The 26,638-nt window shown below is 42.6% G+C and overlaps 1 protein-coding gene across 1 annotated transcript in view; it reads right to left on the reverse strand.

Moving 5' to 3' along the window:
• The window catches only part of LOC126262863 (uncharacterized), a 523,085-nt gene that overhangs the window by 482,059 nt on the left and 14,388 nt on the right, over positions 1–26,638 (reverse strand). The window contains exon 2 of the mRNA XM_049959729.1: positions 24,302–24,470. Coding sequence (XP_049815686.1) covers positions 24,302–24,470 — 169 coding nt within the window. The remainder of the gene's footprint in view (positions 1–24,301; positions 24,471–26,638) is intronic.

The following is a 26,638-nucleotide window of genomic DNA, read 5'->3' on the forward strand; positions in this document are numbered from 1 at the left end:
GCTCAGAGCCATTTGAACCATTTGAACACATGCAGTGCTGATTGTGGTGAAGGAAATCATTACCGTGTTGCAGTGATGGCTGAGTTAACATAAGACGCTAAAGAGATGGATTTCGTCTTTTGGAATGTAATATCGAGGATTGCACTGGTCCCGGCATGAAGGTCTGAGATGCTGGTGTGGACTACGTGCAATCTCGTCTGGTGCTAATGATCGACAACAGCCACTATGTGTTACCGCTTAATCTTGTCACCAAAGAAAGTCTGGAATTTCGTCCAACGGTAACTCACTCGTGATTCTCAACATAAATTGGACGCCTCAAAGAAACAGTTCGTGCTAAACCTAATTAAAATATTTCTGGGTGTACTACCGTGTCGTGTTATAATGTACTTAAAATACTAAATTACTAAAAATAAACCTAGGTCTGGGCCGAGTTTCAGAGGAACAGAGAGAACATAAACCTCCTGCAGAGTGTCTACCAGCTCTCGATGCAACAGGGCACTCACCTTGTCTTGCACCACGTCGGGAAAATTGCACAAACCATGGGCAGGAAACCGACAACCCGTGGGCAGGATACGGCCCGCGCCGGCCGCGGTGGTCTCGCGGTTCTAGGCGCGCAGTCCGGAACCGTGCGACTGCTACGGTCGCAGGTTCGAATCCTGCCTCGGGCATGGCTGTGTGTGATGTCCTTAGGTTAGTTAGGTTTAAGTAGTTCTAAGTTCTAGGGGACTGATGACCACAGCAGTTGAGTCCCATAGTGCTCAGAGCCATTTGAACCATTTGATACGGCCCGCGATTGGTTACAGTCCGGCCCGCTAACGAAATATGTGGTGAGAGCGAGATAAGGAACCTTCACACATTCTGTGTTATCGTAAATACGTCAATAAAACGGCCGTCTGAGAGCTAATATTGTCGTATTGTCAGTACTATAAATATCGAGAAACAGTTTTCAAATGATTCAAATGGCTCTGAGCACTATGGGGCTTAACTTCTGAGGTCATCAGTGCCCTAGAACTTAGAACTACTTAAACCTAACTAACCTAAGGACAACACACACATCCATGCCCGAGGCAGGATTCGAACCTGCGACTGTAGCGCCTAGAACCGATCGTCCACAACGGCCGTCCAGAAGCAGTTTTGATGACGACCACAAAATTCTCAGTATTACCAATAATACTGAGCATGTAAGGGCGAGTATCATAGGTTTGACAATTCGCCACTTTATTGGTCTCATTTTTCCAATGTGGCTTGTGCATAACACAGGCCATATACGCTAAGTTCAAGCAGTTTAAAAACTGTGGCTTAATTTATTTATTGTTAGAGAGAGAATCCATGCCTATGCGACCAGTGATGAAAAGGATTCTTGAGCAAGTTTTTACAAATTGCTTTCTAGGAATTATTTGAACTGAGATAATAAATTAATTAAAGGAAATAGCATTGAATATTATCAAAAAGAGATGTTCTTTGATACAAATTTTTAATTGTGCGGAGTAACTAAAGTTCGAAGATGTAGTAGTTTAACGTCAGGTCATCAATAACATTACCGGAAAATAATTGTTACCTAAAATCACGATATTTTCAAAGGATTTCGTTCAGCTTAAAGACGTGAGATACAAAAAGAACGATCCTGAACTATTTATTTGAAGTATAAATAAAGACATTACGTTTATTACCGGAACTAAAGACAAACAATTTGTAGCGAGAGAATTTTATATCGCTGAGCAACCAGTTGCATCTCTGGATCTTAATTTGACGACAGCTACAATTTATGAAAATTATGTTTCTTTAATAAACTTATCGTAAGTTCTCTGTTATTTACACGACATACCTGATAATAGCAAAGCGTCGAATGTAGAAAGTGATTGCTAGCTTTGTTATCAATTATAAGACGTATCCTGATTCTACGTCATTTTAAAGCAGACAATGATGATACGGATGAATCAACGGTGCATGTAGACACACTTTGTGACTGCCGTTATTTAAGAAGGATTATTTAATAAGAAGATAGCTTATGATAAGGAAATTTATTGAGGATCATAAATTTGTTAGACAATTGCAAATATTTATTGTGAGATTTACGTCGTTTTAATACGGAAAGTACAGTAAGCATAACCTCATTCACTATGTGCAAAGTTTAATTAGTGATTGTTGTAAGGGTGTACGCTACGTGTGTAAAGTCATAATAGTAGCGTATACATTAATGTGCTAGCTTTTAATTGTAACATTTGGATGCATTCGTACAAACAAGGTGTGCAAGAATACTGGTGTCTCTGATCACTGTTGATTCAAATGCGTGTGCGTAAATAATTGTTTGTATGAATTTAATAACTTCATAAGTAAAATCATCTTGAGCTGGAACGGATTATTCTTAGACGAATAATCAGGGCATTTGCACATATCTATAAATTCGTCGTGTGTAGTAACTATTAGCACAATGTGTCACACTATATTAGGTGACGTATAGTTTGCTACGTTAATAATAACAGATAGTCGTTTTAAGAAGCTTATACTGGTATCAGGCTTGTATAATTAACTACTGTTTGAGGTGAATTGCTACCCAGATTCCACTCCTCGTAAATCAGTCCAAGAAGTGGCTTACCGACTAAGATCTGCTTCTTGCTACAGTACAAGAAGTATATAGCCGATAAGGTATAAGTAGAGCACAAGGAGTGACATTGTCTGTTAAGATTGTCTCTTCTGCACATCAAAACAAAATTTAGCGACCGCTTACCATGCAGAAACGTAAGAGTTCTTCCGTTACAGTGCAACGTCTTAAGTAAAAAACTAACGTTCACGACGCATAAATAAATGTTAACATCTGCAGATGAGATGAACATAAAGTGAATGTAATCTCAAAAACGATTGCTTTGAGGTAGAATTTGTTGGCCTGGCGTGTCGGGAAATTGATGCCACTCACACAGGTGCGTTACCCCATGAACGGTAACGCTACGGACGCCACACTATTTCATTTTATGTGACAGGAGCTCTGACGTCGCGTTACGTGACAAGGGTGGCCAGCTAGCTGCAGTTAAGTATATGTATCAGGTCTGCGGGTCATCAGACAAAAACGTTTGAAACTGGCAGGCTGCTTCACATACAGCACAACATTTGCAAACAAGCATATGTTTACACCAATAGTGGTCAAATCCTACTAGCCAATGGCATCCGATTGAAAGCAGCAAAAAGGCCTTCGGATCTAAGACAGTCAATCAACTACCGATCTAGTCACAAACAGGAAGTCGAAAGATACTCTTGTTCTCTAGAATTAGGACTCAGATTCCACGTCAGTATGAAAATTTCAGCAAAATTGAATAAAAATACAATGATAAGGCTCCTGATAGGGCGCCGGGATATTCGGAAGAAGAGTTAAAATCTTCAACAGTAGTATACGTCAGTTGACTCCTCTCGAAAGTTCTCGGATGCACAGTAATTGTGCTTTAAGTCGACGGTGGGCAGCACATGTTAACTCTCTCCCTATGACGAGCGCAGCATATTATGTAAGTACTGTTGGCAATAAAAAACACTTTTCAACATTTTCATCTAACTAGGTATTAATTTCTCCGGCGGTGAAATCCTTCAATGTCATGTTCATGATTTACAATGTTTTACTACTTGTTTAAATATATATATGAAGAGGTGTCTGTTCTTTCGGAACAGATACCATCGAGGAGAGTTGAAAATGTGTGCCCCGACCGGGATTCGAACCCGGGATCTCTTGCTTACAGGGCAGACGCTGTATCTTTTTTTTTTTTTAATCTCATTTTGTTCGTTATAGTTCGTTGTAATTGTTAATGGCGGACGTCCCCTGAGGGCCGTTGAAGTTCATTATTGATCCAGTCAATCAGTTTTTTTTTTATTACAGAGGGCAGTTAACCCTCTGACCGAACACGCTGAGCTACCGTGCCGGCTATCCATCGGAGCCATCAAGGACACAGAGGATAGTGCGACTGCAGGGACTTATCTCTGGCACGCCTCCCCTGAGACCCACATTCCCAGCTTAGTGTCCCGCAGTACATTCATAGTGCCCCTGCCCATTATACTCATTACTTGCGGCACTGTTTGTGCATCCGCACAGAAAAGGATGGTCAAATGGCCGGTGAGCTTTAACTATATATATATGAAGATGGTATCTGTTCTTTCGGACATGTCTCTCCCCCCGCCCCCTCCAAGCATCCAAACAGCCTCTCTTTGTTCTTATCTTGTGTGCCTTCGTCGGCTAGCTTCTTTAGCTTTACGGATACGATAACTAGTTTAGAAGAGAAGGGAATAGAAGCTTTCAGAATAATGCTGTAGATTAGATGTCTAGATCACGTAGCTAATGAGGAGGTACTGAATAGAATTGGGGAGAAGAGGAAATTTTGGCACAACTTGACTAGAAGAAGGGATCGGTTGGTAGGACACGTTCTGAGGCATAAAGCGATCACCAGTTTAGCACTGGAAGGAAGCGGGGAGGGTAGAAATCGTAGAGGGAGACCAAGAGATGAATACACTAAGCACATTGAGAAGGATGTAGGTTGCAGTCGTTATTCGGGGATGAAGAGGCTTGCGTACGATAGAGTAGCACAGAGAGCTATATCAAACCAGTTTCTGAACCGAAGACCACAACAACAACAACTGTAAAACACTTTGCCCAGTAACTATGATAGATTGTGGTGAGGTGCTGATGAGCCTTTTTAGACAGGCCAAGGAACAACAAGAAATATTCGACGAAGTCCTGATACCAGCCGAGTGTGTGTGTGTGTGTGTGTGTGTGTGTGTGTGTGTGTGTGTGTTTTCTGGTGTTTTGTGTACGAAGTGCAGTGTAGTGTAGTGTAGCGTAACGAAGTGTAGTGTGTGCCGGCAGTAACCAGTGATGTGGCACCATTCAATAGTGTTAAAATATTTTTTGATAATATTAATGGATCTATGAATTAAATCATTTTTAAAATTGTTTCCTTTTACTACTAAGATTACATGTTTGATATCATTTCATAATGGATCTACGTACAAATAATAAACTAACTAAAAATTTAGTTTCGTGCAGGTAAATATTATCTTCAATGTACTGATAACTCAATAAGATTTTCCTTCTTATGAATGAAAAACACAGTATTGTGTATGTTCAACACGATTATGTTATTCTGCCAAGCAGCGGTGGGAGAATCATTTAACTTGAGTTTCCTTATACTAAACAAAGAATTTCCGGTGGAACTTTAGCTCTGAATGGGTCCTGACTCTATGCGCATTATCCGATTGAAAGTTTATTTCAAACCATGTAACAAGCTGTTACAGATCCTTAAAAAATAATAAAAAAAGCTTTGCAGTTCAAGTCAAACCAACATCAAATGTTCTTTTTTTTATTCCAGTCTTTGATCACAATATCAATTCTTTTGACGATGACCGGTTTCAGTCAGTAATGACCATCCTCAGATCTTTGCTACACCATGTTCTAAAGTGATAAGGCCGTTATGGCATCGTCAAACCATATAAATATACTCATCACAGCATCGTCACATAGATCTAAAATAAAGTGTAGAAGTACATTTTATTCTGTGAAGTTTGGAAGATAGGAGACGAGGTACTGGCGGAATTAAAGCTGTGAGGATGGGGCGTGAGTCGTGCTTGGGTAGCTCGGTCGGTAGAGCACTTGCCCGCGAAAGGCAAAGGTCCAGAGTTCGAATCTCGGTCTGGCACACAGTTTTAATCTGCCAGGAAGTCTTATAATTATATGTTTTGAAGATGCCATTACGGCCTTATCACTTTAGGACATGGTGTAGCAAAGATCTGAGGAGGGTCATTGCAGACTGTAACCGGACATCGTCAAAAGAATTGATATTGTGATCAAAGACTGGAATAAAAAAAGAACATTTGACAGTATTGGATCACTGTTCATATACGAGACTATGTCGCAGCTGGTCAAATCAGCTTCATTGGAGACTACAAACTGGTGCTCCGAGGGAAAGCAACATCGATACTATATCCATTAGCTTTCTTTTCTAATTATGTACCTCATCTCAGAAAATTTTAAAAGTAGCGAAATACAGAGAAAGCAGATTGCTGAAAGGGCGTCTTTCTTTGCTGTGCCGCAGATGACAATGGCGAACATGTTTTGCATATGCTCCATCCACGATGTTATGACGACGATGGTACAGTTGACTCCAAATAAATATCAACGTTCGCTTTTCACCGCGCTAAGAGAGAACTGTCTCTGACACGTCCCAGTTAGCACAACATGCCGGCAGCTTTCTGGGAGCACAAACTGGCGGAGCCCTTTCACTTGCGAATATCGTGTATCCGGTGGTGCTCACGCCCCTACTTGGAAAACAGGAGAAGCCAGTTCCACTGAAGGCAGAGCTATCTAACAGACGCCAAGCTGTAGTGACAAAGATGGATGACGAAACGCATACACATTGTTGATAGCTACAATGTCTGTGTTTATACGGTATCTGTATCTTCGCAATACAATGTCCTTCAGACGAATTGTGCGAGCGTAAGGTTTGTGACTACGTGACTTGTGCAGGTCTGGGTGGGTCCTTGAGGCGTGCTAGTATAGATGAAGTAGTTAAGGCGGCAGACGCCGGTAAGCGGGAAATCCGGGTTCGAGTACCGGTCCAGCACAAATTTTCATGTGTCGCAGACAGCTGACGTCAATGCATAGTCGCAGAATGCGAATCTATTTCGTATCATATCTGTCGTGTGCCATGTCTCTAAGATTATACTATGGATTTGTATGCAGGAAGAAATTATTCCTAGGGAATAAGTGTAATGTGCTGCGAATATATAGAAAGAAAGATCCTTTATCATTTAGCTACAATATTGCAGGTCAGCAACTGCAAGCAGTTAATTCCATAAATTATCTGGGAGTAAACATTAGGAGTGATTTAAAATGGAATGATCATATAAAGTTGATCGTCGGTAAAGCAGATGTGCCCGCATCTCGTGGTCGTGCGGTAGCGTTCTCGCTTCCCACGCTCGGGTTCCCGGGTTCGATTCCCGGCGGGGTCAGGGATTTTCTCTGCCTCGTGATGGCTGGGTGTTGTGTGATGTCCTTAGGTTAGTTAAGTTTAAGTAGTTCTAAGTTCTAGGGGACTGATGACCATAGATGTTTAGTCCCATAGTGCTCAGAGCCATTTGAACCATTAAAGCAGATGCCAGACTGAGATTCATTGGAAGAATCCTAAGGATATGCAATCCGAAAACAAAGGAAGTAGGTTACAGTACACTTGTTCGCCCACTGCTTGAATATTGCTCACCAGTGTGGGACCGTACCAGATAGGGTTGATAGAAGAGATAGAGAAGATCCAACGGAGAGCAGCGCGCTTCGTTACAGGATCATTTAGTAATCGCGAAAGCGTTACAGAGATGATAGATAAACTCCAGTGGAAGACTCTGCAAGGGAGACGCTCAGTAGCTCGGTACGGGCTTTTGTTGAAGTTTCGAGAACATACCTTCACCGAGGAGTCAAGCAGTATATTGCTCCCTCCTACGTCTATCTCGCGAAGAGACCATGAGGATAAAATCAGAGAGATTAGAGCCCACACAGAGGCATACCGACAATCTTTCTTTCCACGAACAATACGGGACTGGAATAGAAGGGAGAACCGATAGAGGTACTCAAAGTACACTCCGCCACACACCGTCAGGTGGCTTGCGGAGTATGGATGTAGATTCACACTAAGTCTACACTGATGTAGTCAAATGCTGCAATGAACTCTTGAATGCAGCAGCTTGTAACGTGGGTACATCCCATCCTCGACCGGACTGGACCTCCTGCAGAGGCGTGTTCAACGAACGGGGATACAAACTGCTGATTCTAAATATGTTGTTTTCTTAATGAAATACGTCGTAAATAATATAACTCTTATTCAGACCAACGGCACATGTCGTGGAATCAATTCTAAAAGGTGGACCTCTCAGGTTTTCTCGGTGTAATTTATTAATGATGGGGTTCCTTGCCTTCAGCCGAGATGTTTCCATTTTGTGCACAATACTTCTTCACGAGCTGCGAGTTGCCGTTATGTGTACTCTTGGACTACTCGGACCCCAACCACATTGTGAACTGTTGTTGATCTCTCGCGGCTATCTGCAGCTGAGTTCGATTCCCCACGCATCCTACACCCTTTGAGGCTCTTTTCTTTTTCAGAACCCACACTGATATTCCGTGTTTTATTAACTAAAAATCTGGTACATGTTTTTCACGATCACTCACAAAAACGTGAATAAAATAAAGGGAACCCCAATGCTTCCGTTGTGACGTCACGAAAATATCAATGGGTGAAGAGAGAAATTCAAGTTACTGTCTTGCGCTCAGCGCAGAAACCTCAATACACATTTCTTTTCCAAGCAAAACAAGGTCGCAGAAAGGGTGCTGTCCTAGGGAATAAACACGCGAGTACGAATATTGACATATGTTAGCACGGTGGTGGTTTGTTTCATAAAAAACCTTCCTGAGGCTTCCAGTTTTTGTTTCAGTTGAAAGTCATATTTACCCTCAACCATTTTTTGTTACATGTCTGAGCGCGTTTTACTTTCCTACGTTTCATGTCACTAAATGAAATTTTATGCGTCACCACGTCACTGCTTCTTCCCAGTTCATCAATTCTGTAAATTACCGGTTTTGCCGACCCTGGAAATTTCTTCGCTACTTTTGTCCGTCACCGTTCCAAGCCATGTTCTGTCGTTGCGTGATAGACTCAAATACATGAGAAATACTCGCAAGGATCGCGCTTCGCATTGTTGTCACTAGAACGTAATATCAACACACTTTGATATCAACTACACATCATCTTTTTTGAAACCGATCGCATTCCACTTTAGTCTTTCTTGTTTCATTGAAACAAGACGTTCCGAAAAAGACGGCATTGAAACTAATGAAAATGAATCGGAATCTATATATTCAGTGAAGATTTACAGAACTTGAATCTTTAAATATGGTTTCGTACACTGAAGAGCCAAAGAAACTGGTACAGACATGCGTATTCAAATACAGAGGTAGGTAAACAGGTAGAATACGGCGCTGCGGTCGGCAACGACTATATAAGACAACATTGGTCTGGCGCAGTTGTTAGATCGGTTACTGCTGCTACAATGGCACGTTATCAAAATTTAAGTGAGTTCGAACGTGGTCTTATAGTCGACGCACGAGCAATGAGATACAGCATCTCGGAGGTAGCGATGAAGTGGAGATTTTCCCGTACGACCATTTCACGAGTGTACCACGAGTATCAAGAATCCGGTAAAACATCAAATCTCCGACATCGCTGCGGCCGGAAAAAGATCCTGCAAGAACGGGACCAACGACAACTGAAGAGAATCGTTCAACTTGACAGAAGTGCAACACTTACGCAAATTGCTGCAGATTTCAATGCTGGGCCATCAACAAGTGTCAGAGTGCGAACCATTCAACGGAACATCATCGATATGGGCTTTAGGAGCCGAAGGCCTATCCGTGTACCCTTTCTGACTGGACGATACAAAGCATTAAGCCTCGCCTGGGCCCGTCAACACCGACATTGGACTGTTGGTGACTGGGAACACGTTGCCTGGTCGGTTGAGTCTCGTTTCAAATATCGAGCGGATAGACGTGTACGGGTATGGAGACAACCTCATGAATCATGGACCCTGCTTGTCAGCAGGGGACTTTTCAAGCTGGTGGAGGCTCTGTAATGGTGTGGGGCGTGTGCAGTCGGAGTGACATGGGACCCCTGATACGTCTCGAATGACTCTGACAGGTGACACGTACGTAAGCATCCTGTCTGATTACCTGCACCCATTCATGTCCATCTTGCATTCCGACGGACTTGGGCAATTCCACCCCACACAGCCAGAATTGATACAGAGTGGCCCCAGAAACACGCTTCTGAGTTTAAACACTTCCACTGGCTACCAAACCCCCCAGACATGAACATTTTTGAGCATTTCTGGGATGCCTTGCAGCGTGTTGAACACAAGAGATCTCCACCCCTCGTACTCTTACGGATTTATGGACAGCCCTGCAGGATTCACTGTGTCAGTCCCCTCAAGCACTACATCTGACATTAGTCGAGTCCATGCCACTTCGTGTTGCAGAGCCCTACACGTTATTAGGCAGGTGTACCAATTTCTTTAGCTCTTCAGTGTATTAACTTTTTTATACGACTAAAGAACGTACATTTGCATTTGTGTGAAAGACGAATTCATAGGGACACGACAAACTCTTCTACGCACTTTGCACACCGTGCCTCTAAAAAACTTGCAAATGGAAATGGACCCGAGGGCGATAATGAAGGTGGCGAGTACACTGAAGGTAGAATACGCACTAAAATACATGTCTCTTAATCGCGCAGTTAGCGAAGTTCGATAGCTGCTCGTAGCCTTTGTAGAAACACTGAATGTCTCGCAAGTATATCTAGAAAATCTGCAAACAATAATATTATCAGGTTTTGACAGTATGATTAATTATTAGACAAATATATATTTTCAAAGCAAATAGATTTTAAGTAGAGTAACGTAAAAGAAACAGTCGCATAAAAAAGGATCAACCAAAGCAAAATAAGATCGACTACTCGCTCTCAGAATGAACTCTTGTAAAACTAAAATAAAAGTAAAAAAGTAGTGTAGCGGACAATGTCGCTTGCTACGATGATGACAGTGTAAAATACAGAACATGTGTTACATGAAAATTAACAACCTGTTCAGCAATATTATGTAAACACACAATTTTCTCCTTTCCGTCCCAAGAAGTAAAGTCTTTGACGTATCCGAATCTATGCTTTGTTGTCTTTATTGAGTGATTGGAATAGATAGCGGTTCCTGCACAGTTTTTAACGAGATGTTTACTTCCTTGTTTGCCTCTTTCTAAAAACATTTAATGGCATTACATTTAATCACCCGTACCTGATTATGAAAAACTCTGCCTATTGTGCGCCAAGACTGTGATGCTGTGATCTGTAGTGAAGAGACGGCCTCGAGAAGGCTCGAAGAGTGAAAGCGACATTCACAGAGGCGGTCGCCACTGCTGGACAGCGGGATGGACTCGCATAGAGGTCAAGAGGAGAATACGTGTCTGCGCCAGAGCTGGTTATTTTGCGCCAGATGTATTTGCAATGGAGCGACAAATATTACAATGATACAGTGCAATTGTTCACAACCGATTGTTTCCCAAGCGGAACCTCGGGGTGGCTTCTAGCAAAATCTATCGGAACATTTCTTTATATCAACGAACACTCCAGTCCCTCCTAGAGTCTCTCAGAATTCGATAAGATTTCTGTGACTTTTCCAGTAAATTCTGAAAGCTAACCACTTTCTTTTTAACTCTAGTTAAGTTCCCAATAGAAAGTCTGAAACGACTTCAAACAAAGTCATTCCGCAACCATACGATAACGCTATCGGCCTCGAAGGGCTTTAGCGACAAACAATTGAAATTTCGGAAACGCAGCAGGGGATTTATATATGTGTTTCTGAAGGAAACTGATTCAAGAATCATAATATGGAAATCTTTATGGCTAATGTAAATAAGGCTTATCTTACAGGTGAATACTCTCGCAGTACGTAATGTCTTTGCAATTTGTGCGATCCGAATCCAAGCATACAAGAAAATGAGTTCTTAAGTCCTAACAGTTATTGACGTAATTATTAACGAAATTTCGTAGAAGTCTAATCTACTCTGCGACTTGAGCCGGAAACTTCGTTCAGCGACGAACTGCAATACCAGTACTTACTGTGAAACTGAAATATTAACATAAGAACAGCACAATGCATGGCGGTGCAAAGCATGTGCATCAGTTATAGTAAAGGAGCCGTTAAATGGGACAAAGAGTCATGTGAAAACCAGTAGCGGTTGTGCATAAGCAAATCCACGTGGTTTCACAAATACACTACAGGAATTCTTGATATAGTGAAAAGACTGAGTTTTTGCAAAGACGATGTAACATTCGAGTACTGTGGTGACATTTCTAAATGGACTACAAAAACCGTCTCAAATGTTACACAAAACCCCTGTAATTATTAACATGATCAACATACCTGCTTACTGAAAGTTAAAAGAGAGAAGAACTGATTTGCGTAGAGTGTCATGGATATTTTTATCCGCATGCGCCCGCGTTTCCAAATCTACTACAAATGAATATTCGTTTCCAGTTTGACTCAATATGCGACACGATAAACTGGTTCACAAGAAGCATGATTCCAAAATAAGGTGTCCTGCGGAAAATACATGTAAAACACACATAGGAAACTCCCTTTTAAGTCAAGCGCATACATCGATCTCACCCAAGTAAGTGCAACAGCAGCCCGCCCGGTTAGCCGTTCGGTCTAATGCACGGCTTTCCGCATTGGGAAGGAGAGCCTGGTCCCCGGCACGCATCCGCCCGGCGGTCTTTGTCTAGGTTCGGTGAGCCGGCCAGTCTGTGGATGGTTTTTAGGCGGTTTTCCATCTGCCTCGGCGAATGCGGGCTGATTCCCCTTATTCCGCCTCAGCTACACTGTGTCGGCGATTGCTGCGCAAACAAGTTCTCCACGTACGCGTACACCACCTTTACCACGCAAACATAGTGGTTACACTGGTGTGGTGTGAGACGTTCCCTGTGAGGGGTCCACCGGGGGGCTGAACCGCACAATAACCCTGAAAGAGTGGTTCTGTGTGGGGCGGCGAAGGGGTAAAGTGGACTGCGGTAGTCGTCGTGGGGTTGTGGACCACTGCGGCTGCGGCAGGTACGGAGCCTCTCCGTCGTTTCTAGGTTCAAAAAATGGTTCAAATGGCTCTGAGCACTATGGGACTTAACATCTGTGGTAATGTCCCCTAGAACTTAGAACTACTTAAACCTAACTAAGCTAACGACATCACACACATCCATGACCGAGACAGGATTCGAACCTGCGACCGTAGCGGTCACGCGGTTCTAGACTGAAGCGCCTAGTACCGCACGGCCACACCGGCCGGCTTCGTTTCTAGGCCCCCGGTTAACATACAGTACAATATAATACAAGTGCAGCAGCATGACGAAAGAACAGACAAGCATCCATTCGGTACCAGGACTTAAAGAATAGAACAGAACGGTCTCCCTCGAGACCAGACATTCATTCGCTAACTGAAATTCGCGCTAAGCCTTCTGACTGGTTTCCGCAATGCAAAGTCATTGACATGTGCGGGGCATACCATATTTGCTTACACAGAGATAATCCACCACACGAGCTAGGAAACATTGGTCCACAAGAAGCATTATTCCAAAATAAGGTGTCCTGCGGGAAATGCATGTAAAATACACATAGGAAACCACCTTTTAAGCCAAGCGCATACAGCGATCTCACCCAAGTAAGCCTTTCTCTCGCCATAAATCCAACTGTGACTCGGTGGCCCTACAAACGACCAGGACTGCGCACCGGTTAAGCGAAAGAGAAATCCATATGGGGGCAAAAATCCTATTTCTGGAAAAATATCGTTTTGATATCTCCCTGATTTTCTCCGTATTGCGTGCATAACTTGTACTACCTCAAACTATGAGTTTGCTTCCAATGACGCACATGTGCTGCAGCGCCTGTGAGCGAACATCTGAGCTTTCAGTATACCCCTGTCAAAATGACCCTCATCGGTTGGACTGACCGACAGTCTCACCCACGACCTGGCAGAAATTTCTGTATTTAGAAAGGAATTAGAAGACCGGGCCACAGCGCTGTGATGCGCTTATGAAACAAGTCGACACGGATAGCCAACGTATTTCAGTTCAGTTTCGCTCTAATTTTCCTGACTTTACCACTAAATTCAATTTGCCTGAGAACTGTCAGTTTTCCAAGTTTTCCAGACAAAAATCGCGGCACCTGTTGGGACGTGACGCCCCTGGCGGCACGTGTCCGCGGCAGAGGCGGTCTCCGGCGGGCTGCGTGACGCTTTAGCGCGGCGCTGCACTGTGAGCGCCGCGCGGCGTGTCTTGTCACGCGAGGCGATGGCGCCGCGATAAGGCGGCCACGCGTCCCCCAGGCAAAGGGTCGCTGCCGCCGCCACTGCCAGCGCAGCCTCCCTCCGCCCTCTGCGTGCTGCTGCAGCGCTTGCCCTCATTAGCCGCCTTTCTCTCGCCATAAATCCAACTCTGACCCGGTGACCCTACAAACGACCAGGACCGCACACCGGTTAAGGGGAGGTTTACTATCTTTTGGTTCAAAAAATCGATTTTTTTAAAAATTGCATTTTTGGATCCATAAAAGTGTTTAGAATCCACCTCTGAAACGGTTTTTCCGAATACGGAACGGAAATGTTTGTTATTCGCGGTTGAACAAACAAATGCACCTGCCTGAAATCGGCCTTTTTCACGCACCAGTTTTTTTCTTTCGGAGGACGAGTTATTGCACCGGTGCTTGGGAGGAAACACACAAAATTCAAATGAAAGTTTGAACGCGTGTGTTTGGAAGTTAGCCCCCAAGCATTTGCATTCTGGTGCGACGGCTGTGGAGATTGCGACTTTCCTGGCAGTGAGCAGCTTCAGCGAAGGGTATTCAGCAATTCTGAAGACCATGATAACGATGAACGTCACCCTGGGACTCTATTCGACGCAGTTCGCCAAGCGTTCGGACGACCACCGGGTTCAAGCGGCCGAAAACCGCTTGTCACCTCTCCCTCTAGGAGGAAAACGAAGGACTAGTTTATGGACTCGGAATAGCAGATTGAACGTAAGTTGCATAATATTGCATTTATATGTAGTCAAAACTTCAAACGCGTTTTTATCGAAATGATCTTTTTTTATCACGCGGTATAGTAACTTCAAATCTACTGAACAGATTGGCATGATTCTTTGTTTCCGACGAAGCTAACTAAATTTTCTAGGAGTTGTACCACTTTTATTCCCATACATCAACTATAAATATTTTTACTTGGCCGACGAAGACGAAAAATCGATGAAAAAACCCTTTTTTTTTCAAAGGGCTGCCATTTTGTTTCCTATGGTCCAAATAACGTAAGCGACGAACAGCTCCTAAGGAATCTTATTTACTTCGCTAACGTCAACTCAGTTTTGATTTCAGACGAGCCGGCTGACCTGTGACATACAGCGCGTGGAGGTCTACATCGAAATTTTGTTTCGTTCCGACAGCACTTCCGCCTATGCTCTTCGACATTTCCGGTCGAAAAAATTCCAGTTTGTAAAGGAAATATCAATAAACATTTTGACCAAATTTGACATTGATATCTATAACACATCCCGAGAAATAAATTCTCAAAGAACATGCTTCTTTCGAGCCAAAAATAGAAAACCTCGCCTTAAGCGAAAGAGGAATCCATATTGGGGCAAAAATCCTATATCTCCCTGATTTTCTCTGTATTGCGTGCACAACTCGTACTAGCTCAAACTATGAGTTCGCTTCTAATGACACACATGTGCTGCAGTGTGTGTGAGGGAACAGCTCAGCTTTCAGTATGCCCCTGTCAAAATGACCCTCATCGGTAGGACTTGCCGACAGTCGGACCGCTCCCAATGGCCTCATGACCGTCGTAGAAATCTGTTCGGAGCGTTAACGCCGATTACAGTTTTAACATGAATGTGTATATTCCAAAGCACAACTTTTATAGATTCATGAGGTAACCTGAGGATAACGATGTTATATTTCGCCTAATATCATGCCGTGAATACTTTTATGAACCTGATGATGGTCAGACGACTGAAACTCGTTGTACATTTTAACAGCAGCTCAAGGCGGTGTGCCGGACCTAGCACACATCAGACATAGGTGTTGCACCTCACATAAGATAACAAATAGGGTGATCAACTAACTATAGACTGAAACAGTGGTGCACATTAATCCACGTTTGTTACAAAGTTCCTTGCTAATATACATGAACATCAAATTACTACAGGATCTGGTCAATCACAACAACGACAGGAAAAAGAAAATTAACAATTGTTGACATTGGGAGTACTAGTTCCGATGGCTCTAAGCACTATGAGACTTAACATCTGAGGTCATCAGTCCCCTAGACTTAGAACTACCTAAACCTAACTAACCTTAGGACATCACACACATCCATGCCCGAGGCAGAATTCGAACCTACGACCGTAGCAGCAGCGCGGTTCAGGACTGAAGCGCCTAGAACCGTTCGGCCACTGCGGCCAGCTCGGAAGTACGAATGTAACACTTCAATATTCTGGGAACAATTGGACAACTTACGTGAAAGGGTACAACCGTAATCTAGGCATTAATTATGAAGAGGTAAATCTATGACGGACACACAGTGATTGCCTGAATCCAGAAGAATAAAAACTGCATATGCAAATAACATTGCTGATCGAATCACGAATGAGCCTTTAGTCACTCGAGGAAGGTATCAGATTCACAAAATGTACCTAGTCCTAAGACATGATACTTCTCATACGCTGCTCATCCAAGCTACGATTTCCCACCATATTCAGAACTCAACTGCGCTGAGTGTAGCGAACGCCGAGCGCCGTGATTAGTTGCAGACTTCCACGCATCAGCTCTCTATAGGATCTCCAGACGAAGTGTGTTATCTCTCGTTTTGTGAAATGAAGTGCTCTTTTCACAAGCCCCCAAAGAAATGTTCTCCACCATACCCGAAACTTAAGTAAATTTCTCGCCGACAGACAGTTCTTTCTCCTCTCTGCGATTACAGTGTCCCAATCAAAAAGGATCTGCAAAATGATGGCCAATGATGTTATTCTTAACAAAAGTTTTAAGACATTAACCAACCGTTTCATACCCATGTCCACAGTTCTTAAGCCGTTGTAACTTACTCTACCACTTATCAGCTAAGTTTTCTACTTCAGGCAATACACTTGACTCCACTTCTCCGTATCTCGGAGATTTCCTTCTCCTACTCTGTTGTTTCTTTCCTTAATCAATGAGAAGCCGTCTTACAACTTCTTAGGCCAGAGGTTCTCACCCCATTGAAATGACCCCAGAAAGTCGACTCAATACATAACAAAGACGAAAGAATTCCTGTCCACAATGCAGGTCTTTCACTTGTTACAGAGCACCGAGATACTTATTTGTCATTTACTTCCCCTGACCGACCATGCTCGGATGGCGACTCACCGGCGCAAAATAAGGTTAATCTGAAATGTATTTTGGTCGGATGGCACACTGCTCGTAAAAACTTTTATTCTGCAAAAGTGGAGGTGTTTGTCACTTATCTATATCTACATCTACGTGGATTTTCTGCAAATCACACTTAAGTGCTTGGCAGAGAGTTCAACGAACCAACTTCACAGTAATTCTCAATTATTCCAATCTCGAACACCACGCGGAAAGAACGAACACTTGTATCTTTCCGTACGAGCTCTGGTTTGCCTTATTTTATTATGATGATCGTTTCTCCTTATGTAGGTCGGCGTCAACGAAATATTTTCTCATTCGGAGGAGAAAGTTGGTGGCTGAAATTTCGTGAGAAGATTCCGCCGCAACGAAAAACGCCTTTGTTTTGATGATTTCCACCCTAAACCCTGTATCATGTCAGTGACAATCTTTCCTCTGTCTCGCGATAGTATAAAACGTGCTGCTCTTCTTTGAACTTTCTCGATGTGCTCCGTTAATACCGTCTGGTAGGGATTCCAGACCGCGCGGCAATATTCCAAAAGAGGACGGACAGTATCTTTAGTAGATCTGCCAATCAGACGTAGTCTTTGGTTTGCCTTCCCCACAACATTTTCTGTGCATTCTTTCCAATTTAAGTTGTTCGTAATTGTAATTCCTTGGAATTTAGTTGAATTTACGGCCTTTAGATTTGATTGATTTATCACGTAACCGAAGTTTAATGGAGTCCTTTTAGCATTCACGTGGATGACCGCACACTTTTCATTATTTATGGTGAACGTTCAATATTTGCGCCATACAGATGTGTTTTCTAAATCGTTTTGTAATTTGTTTTGATCTTCTGACGACTATACCAGACGATAAACGACAAAATCATCTGCATACAACCTAAGACGACTGCTGAGATTGTCTCCTAAGCCGTTTATACAGATAAGTTACAGCAGACGCCCTACAACACGACCTTGGGAAAAGACAGAAATCACCTCTGTTTTACTCGAAGGAATTCAGTCAGATACTACGAACTGTGACCTCTCTGACAGGAAATCACGAATCCAGCCGCATAACTGAGACGATATTCCACAAGCAACTAATTTCACTACAAACCGCTTGTGTGGCACAGTCTCAAAAGGCTTCTGGAAATCCAGATATACGGAATCAATTTGAAATCCTCTGTCAGTAGCACTCATCACTTCGTGGGAGTAAAGACCTAGTTGTGTTTCACAAGAACGATGTTTTTTTAAAAAAAATCCGTATGTCAATAGATCTTTCTCTTCGAGGTAATTCATACTGTTCGAACACAATATATGTTCCAAAATCCTGCTGCATATCGACGTTAGTGATGCGCGTCTATAATTTAGTTGATTGCTCCTTCTACCTTTCTTGAATATTGGTGTGGTCTGTGCAACTTTTCAGTCTTTGGGCACGATCTGATAGGATTTCTGGACCCCCTATCGTGCAGGACACATTGCATAAAAAAACTGCAGGAACGCAACTCACAGACACCAGCACTAACATTGCACAGGTTGCCGTCCGCTAGCTGCCTGCCATCTTGTCTCAGCCCCTCACGCTTTTCTCTGAAAGAAGAGCCACGACTCCCAGTTCTGTCGGTTCGAACACCGAGTATGGAACAAAGAAGACACCTTACCAATCTCTCTGTAGTGGAGGGCCATAAGAAGAATGGAAGCTGGACAGTCGCAAACTGATGTGTCCCGATGGTTTAATGTGAATTGTTCTGTTGTTTCTACGATATGACGACAATTTATAGAGACCGCAACAGTATCCCAAAAATCAGGTGTGATATGAGAAAGAGCGGACTGTAATGTGGCTGTAAGGGCACGACGGTACCGCCGGAGTACTGCAAGGCAGCTGACATCCGTTCTTGAAGGATCCACTGACCGTGTTGTATCGAGGCAAACGGTGTACAGGAGGCTTCAGCTGTGTGTCCTTTAGTGTTGGAGACCAGCTGTATGTGTACCTATGATGCGTATTCACAGAAGGGAACGTATACAGTGGAGTCGTCAACATACCACCTGGATGGCTGAACAGGGAGATAATCTTCTTTTCGCAGATGAGTGCCAATTTGGTCTGGAGAGTGATTCTAGAAGCGTTCGCATCTGGAGGGAACGTGGAACACGATTTCAAGACTCAAGAATTGTGCAAAAAAACTGATATCGAGGAGGATCCCTAATGGTATGGGCAGGCATTACGTGGACCACTCGGACATCTCTTCATGAAATTGTACGGGTGAATCGGCAAGGTTTAACTGCTGACAGGTATTGTGACGAAATCTTGGGACCTGACATGAGGTTATTGCGAGGTGGCGTGGACCCAGACTTCGTATTCATGGAGAAACTGAAAATGTTGTACGCTTGGCGTGGCCTGCTCGCTCTCCCGATTTGAACCCCGTAGAATATGTCTGGGATGCACTGGGGACACAGGCAGCATCACGTCAGCATTGACCGTCCACTCTCCAAGGCTTGCGAGCAGCTCTGCAGGAATAATGGGCGTTATTGTCTCAACATGACTTTCATATCATTCACAGCATGCCCGTCGTTGTCGGGTCTGTATTGCTGCCAGAGGTGTCACACCCCATACTGATTACATTAACCAGTCGTTGGAATGTCTGTACAAATCTGTTAAGTTGGAAAAACCGAAGAATATTTTTATCTACCGTTATGCATACAGCAGATATTTACGTTCTGTATTCTTTACATTATTTGGTTCAAATGGTTCAAATGACTCTGAGCACTGTGGGACTTAACATCTTAGGTCATCAGTCCCCTAGAACTCAGAACTACTTAAACCTAACTAACCTAAGGACATCACACACATCCATGCCCGAGGCAGGATTCGAACCTGCGACCGGAGCAGCCCCGCGGTTCCGGACTGCAGCGCTAGAACCGCACGGCCACCGCGGCCGGCCTTTACATTATTTCTACTTTACTATCACCTGTTTATACTGTTTCGTGGCAGAATAATCGCAACCTTGCTAAATTTCCGTTTGTTGCTTTAGTTTTGGAAACCAGTGTATTTTATTAGCTGATGGGAATAGAATTCAGGCAGTAATGATTTTTAATCAGCTGTGGATAAAACACGAAACGTGGCAGTCCAGCGATAGACTGACGCGTATCACTCAGCGAAATGTGAGTAAGCTAAAAAGTAGTCTCTCAAGTGCTATTCTCTCTCCGACTTTCCCAGTACTTTGGTGCACTTTCCTGGTGGCAAAATTTAGTAAAAGTTCCACGGCTGTTGCGCTGAGTGATGACATTGACAGCAACTCGCGTTCTGAACGGTGGCAAGTGAATATCACGAATCCTGAATAGGTTGGCGGTATCCATTCAGAATACTCTTACTTAATTTCGTATGGTTCGTAGATAAAGTTAATTGGTATCTTATTGTGTTAGGTTAGAATGTAAAGACGACGTCGAAATTTTCGTTACTATCGGAAATAAGATTGCAATGATGAATGGATATCTCTGGTTACGCTACACATCAATCGATTAGAGTATGGCAATCGTATTTTCATACTGAGATTCACTGGTTTCGCCAACTCGTAGTCAGACTGTTACATTCCAACCCAACCTAGGCCTTAGGCTACGGTGAACGTCAGTCTATCGGCATTTCGTCTTTTTTAGTCGTCATGGAAATACGAAAATCAGTAACCAGCCTTAAAATGCGTAATAACCAGGTCAGTAAAAGTTAATCTGGTGCTCTCCAAATCGAAATCAAATGTAATCAGTTGCTATCTTCTGGCGGAATAAATAATTAGATTCAGTGATTCTCACTGGCTACCACACACTGTTACTCGATTAACCATCGTTAACGAATTGCCAACATCATAAAGCAACGCAAGGGCCGCTGACAGCATAAGTACACTTAAGCTTCCAACATTTTTTTAATGGAGACTTGTAGATACCACTTCGGCACTCAACATAGAAAGTTTAACAAAAATGTTTTTTTTAATTACATTTAAACAAATCTTTTGGGATGTGCGGACTATACTATCTCCCCCCCCCCCCTCCCCTCCATCCCTTCAAAGGATCAAACTGAAATTCTGAAATTGCCAGTATCTGATCATGCACTAGGTAGCTATCCTGGGAAGGATTTTTGTGACATATAATTCTCTGCACGCCTGTTTGTAAGCATACTCATAACTATGAACAAAAGTGCAAATATATACTGGCTCAGTACAACGTATCAGACCGGGGAAAGAAAACGATGCCTCTGATGTATCTACCATGTGATGGGCAATGTACAGGCCTGATCCTGCCTTGTATCCGCTAGTCTACGCTACACAGACCGGCAAGCTTATCGGGTGTTACGCTTTTTAACGTATGACATGACCACGTATTTGCTACGATTCAATTTTACTATACATGGTGAGGGCAGTCTATATTTGTCGATGCCTTAGTCGTAGCGCCCAAAACCCACTTACCAACACTGTATTGGTCAATCTAAAAATGCTTTGTATTAGGCAAAATGCATCTCATAGATAAATGGTTCGAATGGCTCCGAGCACTATGGGACTTAACATCTATGGTCATCAGTCCCCTAGAACTTAGAACTACTTAAACCTAACTAACCTAAGGACATCACACAACACCCAGTCATCACGAGGCAGAGAAAATCCCTGACCCCGCCGCGAATCGAACCCGGGAACCCGGCATGTCATAGATAAATGGAGCAATAAAATCAATTCTGCAAACAAGACTGTTGTTTTCACCACATTTTTTTATGATTAACAACATTATAAATTAGAAGTCATGAAGAAACCTGCATTAACATTATTGGATGTGAAGTGCTGATAGAAAAGAAAGTGTTGTACATGGTATGAATGTTGAATAGAAGTTTTTAGTTTATTTCCTATTTCTACACTTTGAGGAGCGCTATTATTTTTTATTTTCTTTTATTTTATTTATTTATTTATTTATTTTGCTATTTGTTTTTGTTGATGTTCAACGAGATTACCTAAGTAGATCTGATTTTTTTTTTCTCTTTCAGAGTTCCCATTCTCATTGTAAACTTCGTACTGTTGGTAAGTGAATAAAAAGATTTTCAGTGAATATTTGATGGCTTAATTTCCTGACTAACTGGATAAGCAGGATTTCATGTGAAAATGTAATTGCAGATCATTAATTCAAAAAGGATGTCGATGTTCATAGCCTATTAATAATATATGAGTACTGATGAAATATCCTTAAAAATAATCTACTTCCAAAATATTGACTGGATCGCTGTAGAACGTGAGAGCCACAAAACTTTTTGTATATTTCTTGTAAATTTGGTCAAAATGTCAATTTTAGAATATACACCCTCTTGGAAACATTTCTGTGGACGCCCATGCGTCCATATCGTCACTGGAATGTTTGTTGTATGCACTTCGCTTTTTCTTCCTTCCAGGTACATACCTGAGTCTCCCTCTGCTCAGTTCTGCATCCCTCCTGCCGTAGTTTTCGCACCACTGACTTAACTCCGCTTTAACATTTTTCTCGCATGTTCCGTGCCCTTCCTCGTCAGCACTGCCACTCGTTTCATCTCGTCATCGTTGTCAGTAAACGTAATGAAGTTAACAGAAAGCCATTACGACTGCTAGTGAACGCTTTTCCCCGATCTCCTTATTGATAAGACTGCAAGGTAACAGCCGGCGTTACTTTGAACTGAAACCTGGCTGAAACTGGTCATGTGACCAAGTTAGTTCGCGCTTGGTTGGCTCTAGAGCTCGCTTTGCCGAATGATATGTATTATGACTGTCAGTCTCCGAATCTGTCTTCACATGACGTTTATAGGGGATCTAGTCCAGGCTGTTCCAACACCGCTCCACAGGATGCGGGCACTCTCGTTAGGGTTGGCGGTTATAGCTGAAACAACAGGTTTCCCGTTATACCGGTTATTCCCACGTCAGTTTAACCTGACTGTTAAACCCGTTCAAAATAACTGGTTTCTCAAATAACCGATTTTCGGTTTTTTATTCCTAATATTTCCTGTAATAAGTGTAGAAATCGAACAAAGATTGAAAAAATTTGTCTCTGTCAGCTTCAAGACACATAGAATCAAAATATTAAATTAAATAAGGAAATAAAAGAAAACTTACTCCCTCCATGGTTCGCTGTTTTTCTCGAAGAGTAATTAGTGGTTGGCTATTACAAAAAAAAATCACCGGTATTCTCCTATTGATTTTACTTTTTGGAAACTATACTCACAAATCATATTGTAATAGGGGATCATATCACCATATGGGCATTACGAACAGTCAGTGCTAAAGGATGAAAAGTTAGTTTGAAGAACTCTGGTTTTCAAGGATTACAAGCAGATAAAGGCAGATTATGTAAACAGATGCGGCAGATGAGCTACTTTCTGTTTTTATTGTATACTATGATTGAATTGTTCTTAAGTTTTTAATGTATTACTGTTAGCATGATTTCCTTCCTGTACTTTCATTGCTACATCACTATGTCAAAATATTTCCAGACTAGGATTGGTGCTATTCTGCAGTACAATGGATGTACAGTGAGAAACTGCCATTTAGATCAGATGGGATCAACTGTTGCTCACTGCATGTACAAGAGTACCTTAAGCCACGACACGTGTCACCACGGACATTATTGTCTCAGCAATGTCACGTGATTGTTGCCCGTTTCTGTCGGTATTGTTATTAAAATAGCTCTGATCGCTCTCCCCATTTTCTGTAATAATAGAATATTTCAAACCAATGCAAATTTCATCAATAAAACTTACTTCTTTTTTAAAAAAAAGGTTTCTTTAAAATGAAAAACTTTGGCACTGGTTAATTGATATTTCGATTTTTTATTCGGTTATTAGAAAAAATTTAAAAAACACTTGTTATAATAGTGACTAAAACAAATACCGAAAAATACCGGTTATTGAGAACTAAAATAACGGTATCGGTTTTAACTGGTCGGTTTTTCCTGTCCCTAACTCCCAGGCGCCCCTCAGCTCGCTCGTGGGCAGGCTGTAGGCTGCTCGACAGGCTGCCATATTACATGCATTTTGCGCATGCGCAAACGACTAGAATTTACTTTTTTGTCTTGAGGAAGACAAAAGAATAACAAAAATACATCAGCATGTATATATCACACAGTTATAGCAATAATTACAATACTATTATCAGCAACAACATTATGATGCGAGGATTGCAAGATGTCTTTGAAAACTGTAAAGACGTGAACTCACCAGTTACCATGAAACGTTTGGTGACCAAGGCTGAAAGAAAGTATGAAATATCACCGGTCGCGTCACTTACCCATTGGTTTGCGGGACCCTCTTTCTGATATGATGGAGGCTGTGTACTCACCCTTTGGCGGTCATGAGCTTGTTGGCGCTGAGTGTCTCTGCATCGGGCCCTTCCTGCACCAGACGTTCACTCGTGGTGATGGCACCGTTGCTGCTGCTCGCCGACTTAATGTCGCTATTGCTGTTGCTCTTGCTGCCCTCTTGTTTCACCGAGCCTCGCTTCTCCGATCCTGTGGACAAGTACACCCGTCTCACATAGAACCAGGAGATACGGTAACTAACGTTACTAGTTTTACAGCTCTGCATGATCGTTTCTTCCATCACATATATTGTTGAAAGGAAGCTATCTGCACCAATTCAGATTCTGTGTGAGGCGATATGGTGCATACTTAGTACCGAAAAGTAGTTTGTGACACAATTAAGGAAATTAAGTAAGTTTACTGATACGAAGGAGAAATAGCACACCTCTCAGTATAGCATCTCAAATAGCTCAGTGTGGCAAATCTGCATCGACCCATGTACTCCTCAGTTTACTGTATGGCACTCAGCCGAGGCTACTTGGTCCTGTTATTCGCCACTTCCCATCATGTTTCCATTGCGCACAGGCAAAAATCACTGTTTGTATTCACCTGCTCACGCAGTAATCTGGCTTATATTGTTATTAGGGCGCCTCTGTAAAATTTTTGACACATGACAGAGACAGTAGAATAGTTTCGTAATCCTTTCTGTCTAAACTCCCGTCGTTTAGACCGAGCACACTGGACTAGCATTCGGGAGGACGACGGTTCAATCCCGCGTCCGGCCATCCTGATTTAGGTTTTCCGTGATTTCCCTCAATCGCTCCAGGCAAATGCCGGGATGGTTCCTTTGAAAGAGCACGGCTGACTTCCTTCCCCGTCTTTCCATAATCCGATGAGCCGGAAGACCTCGCTGTATGTTCTCCGCCCACAAACAACCCCCGTCCTTTAGCACAATAAACAATATCAATTTTGATATGTTCCATTTTACCACATGTGTGCCCCAAGACTCTGACCTCACTGCTCTCCTTAACATCATTTACATTGCAGATGTGCGTAAACCATTTCCACTTGTTCACCTCCTTCAATTCGCTTATGATACCAGTTTCCTATCCTTAACCTACACCTCAAAAATCTCAACAGTCTCACAAACTCCAATGTAACCAGCTGACCTGGTTCTCGTTTGGTAGTACGTATGACATCCCCTGGTGCACTGTCTGACATTGTAAGGGCCGGCCAGAGTGGCCGAGCAGTTCTAGGCGCTACAGTCTGGAACCGAGCGACCGCAGGTTCGAATCCTGCCTCGGGCATGGATGTGTGTGATGTCCGTAGGTTAGTTAGGTTTAAGTAGTTCTAAGTTCTAGGGGACTGATGACCTCAGAAGTTAAGTCCCATAGTGCTCAGAGCCATTTGAACCAACATCGTAAGGCGGCCCTGTATTCCGCCCGCGCCCCCGAATGGCTTTGATTACGATACCATCCACGCCCAGTGCTGCCGTATGACGTCACCTTCATTATGCAATCATTTCTAAAGTAATAACAACTGTTGTACAATAACTTTACAATGTCAGTTTAGTAGCAGAACAAAAGAAGTAACATTTCCTAACTTTTCAAGAAAATGAAGTAATTACATTTATAGTTATTGCATATTTTTCCATGTCTTTATGAGCAGCAGTATACAAAGCTACAAAGTCCAAATTTGTCAGAAACTTGAAATTTTGGATACAATATGTATTAATTTAGTTGAATTTTCTATACTTTCAATATTCAATGAGCAATTTCGCTGGAAACTAATGCCATGCAAAATTCAGTAGAGTATCTGTAGGTTATCTACCCATTGGGTTTCATTTATTTTCGTTCACTCAAGTCTATCCTGAGCAAGCCTCTTCTGCAACCTACATCCATCTGAACCTGATTACTGTATTAATCTCTTTGTCTCCCTCTATGATTTTTACCACCTACCTTTTTCTCCAGTATTTGATGATTCATCAATGTCCTATCAACTGATCCCTCCTTTTAGCCAAATTCTGCCACAAATTTGTTTTTTCTCCAGTCATATTCAGGACCGACTAATTAGTTACATAACGGAGCTATCTATTCTTCAGCATTCTTCTGTAGCACCGAGTTCCAGAAGTTTCTATTCTCTTCTCGGTTGAGCTACACTCATGGTCATAAAAAACAGAACACCTTGAGCGACTACAGACAGGACATTCGTATTCACAGGACATGTGCATTAGTATATTTTGCAGAAATTAGTAACGTTTCAAATTCAAATGGTTCAAATGTCTCTGAGCACTATGTAACTTAACGTCTGAGGTCATTAGTCCCCTAGAACTTAGAACTACTTAAACCTAACTAACCTAAGGCCATCACATACATCCA

The sequence above is a fragment of the Schistocerca nitens genome, chromosome 6, assembly GCF_023898315.1.
Source record: "Schistocerca nitens isolate TAMUIC-IGC-003100 chromosome 6, iqSchNite1.1, whole genome shotgun sequence".
NCBI lineage: Eukaryota > Metazoa > Arthropoda > Insecta > Orthoptera > Acrididae > Schistocerca > Schistocerca nitens.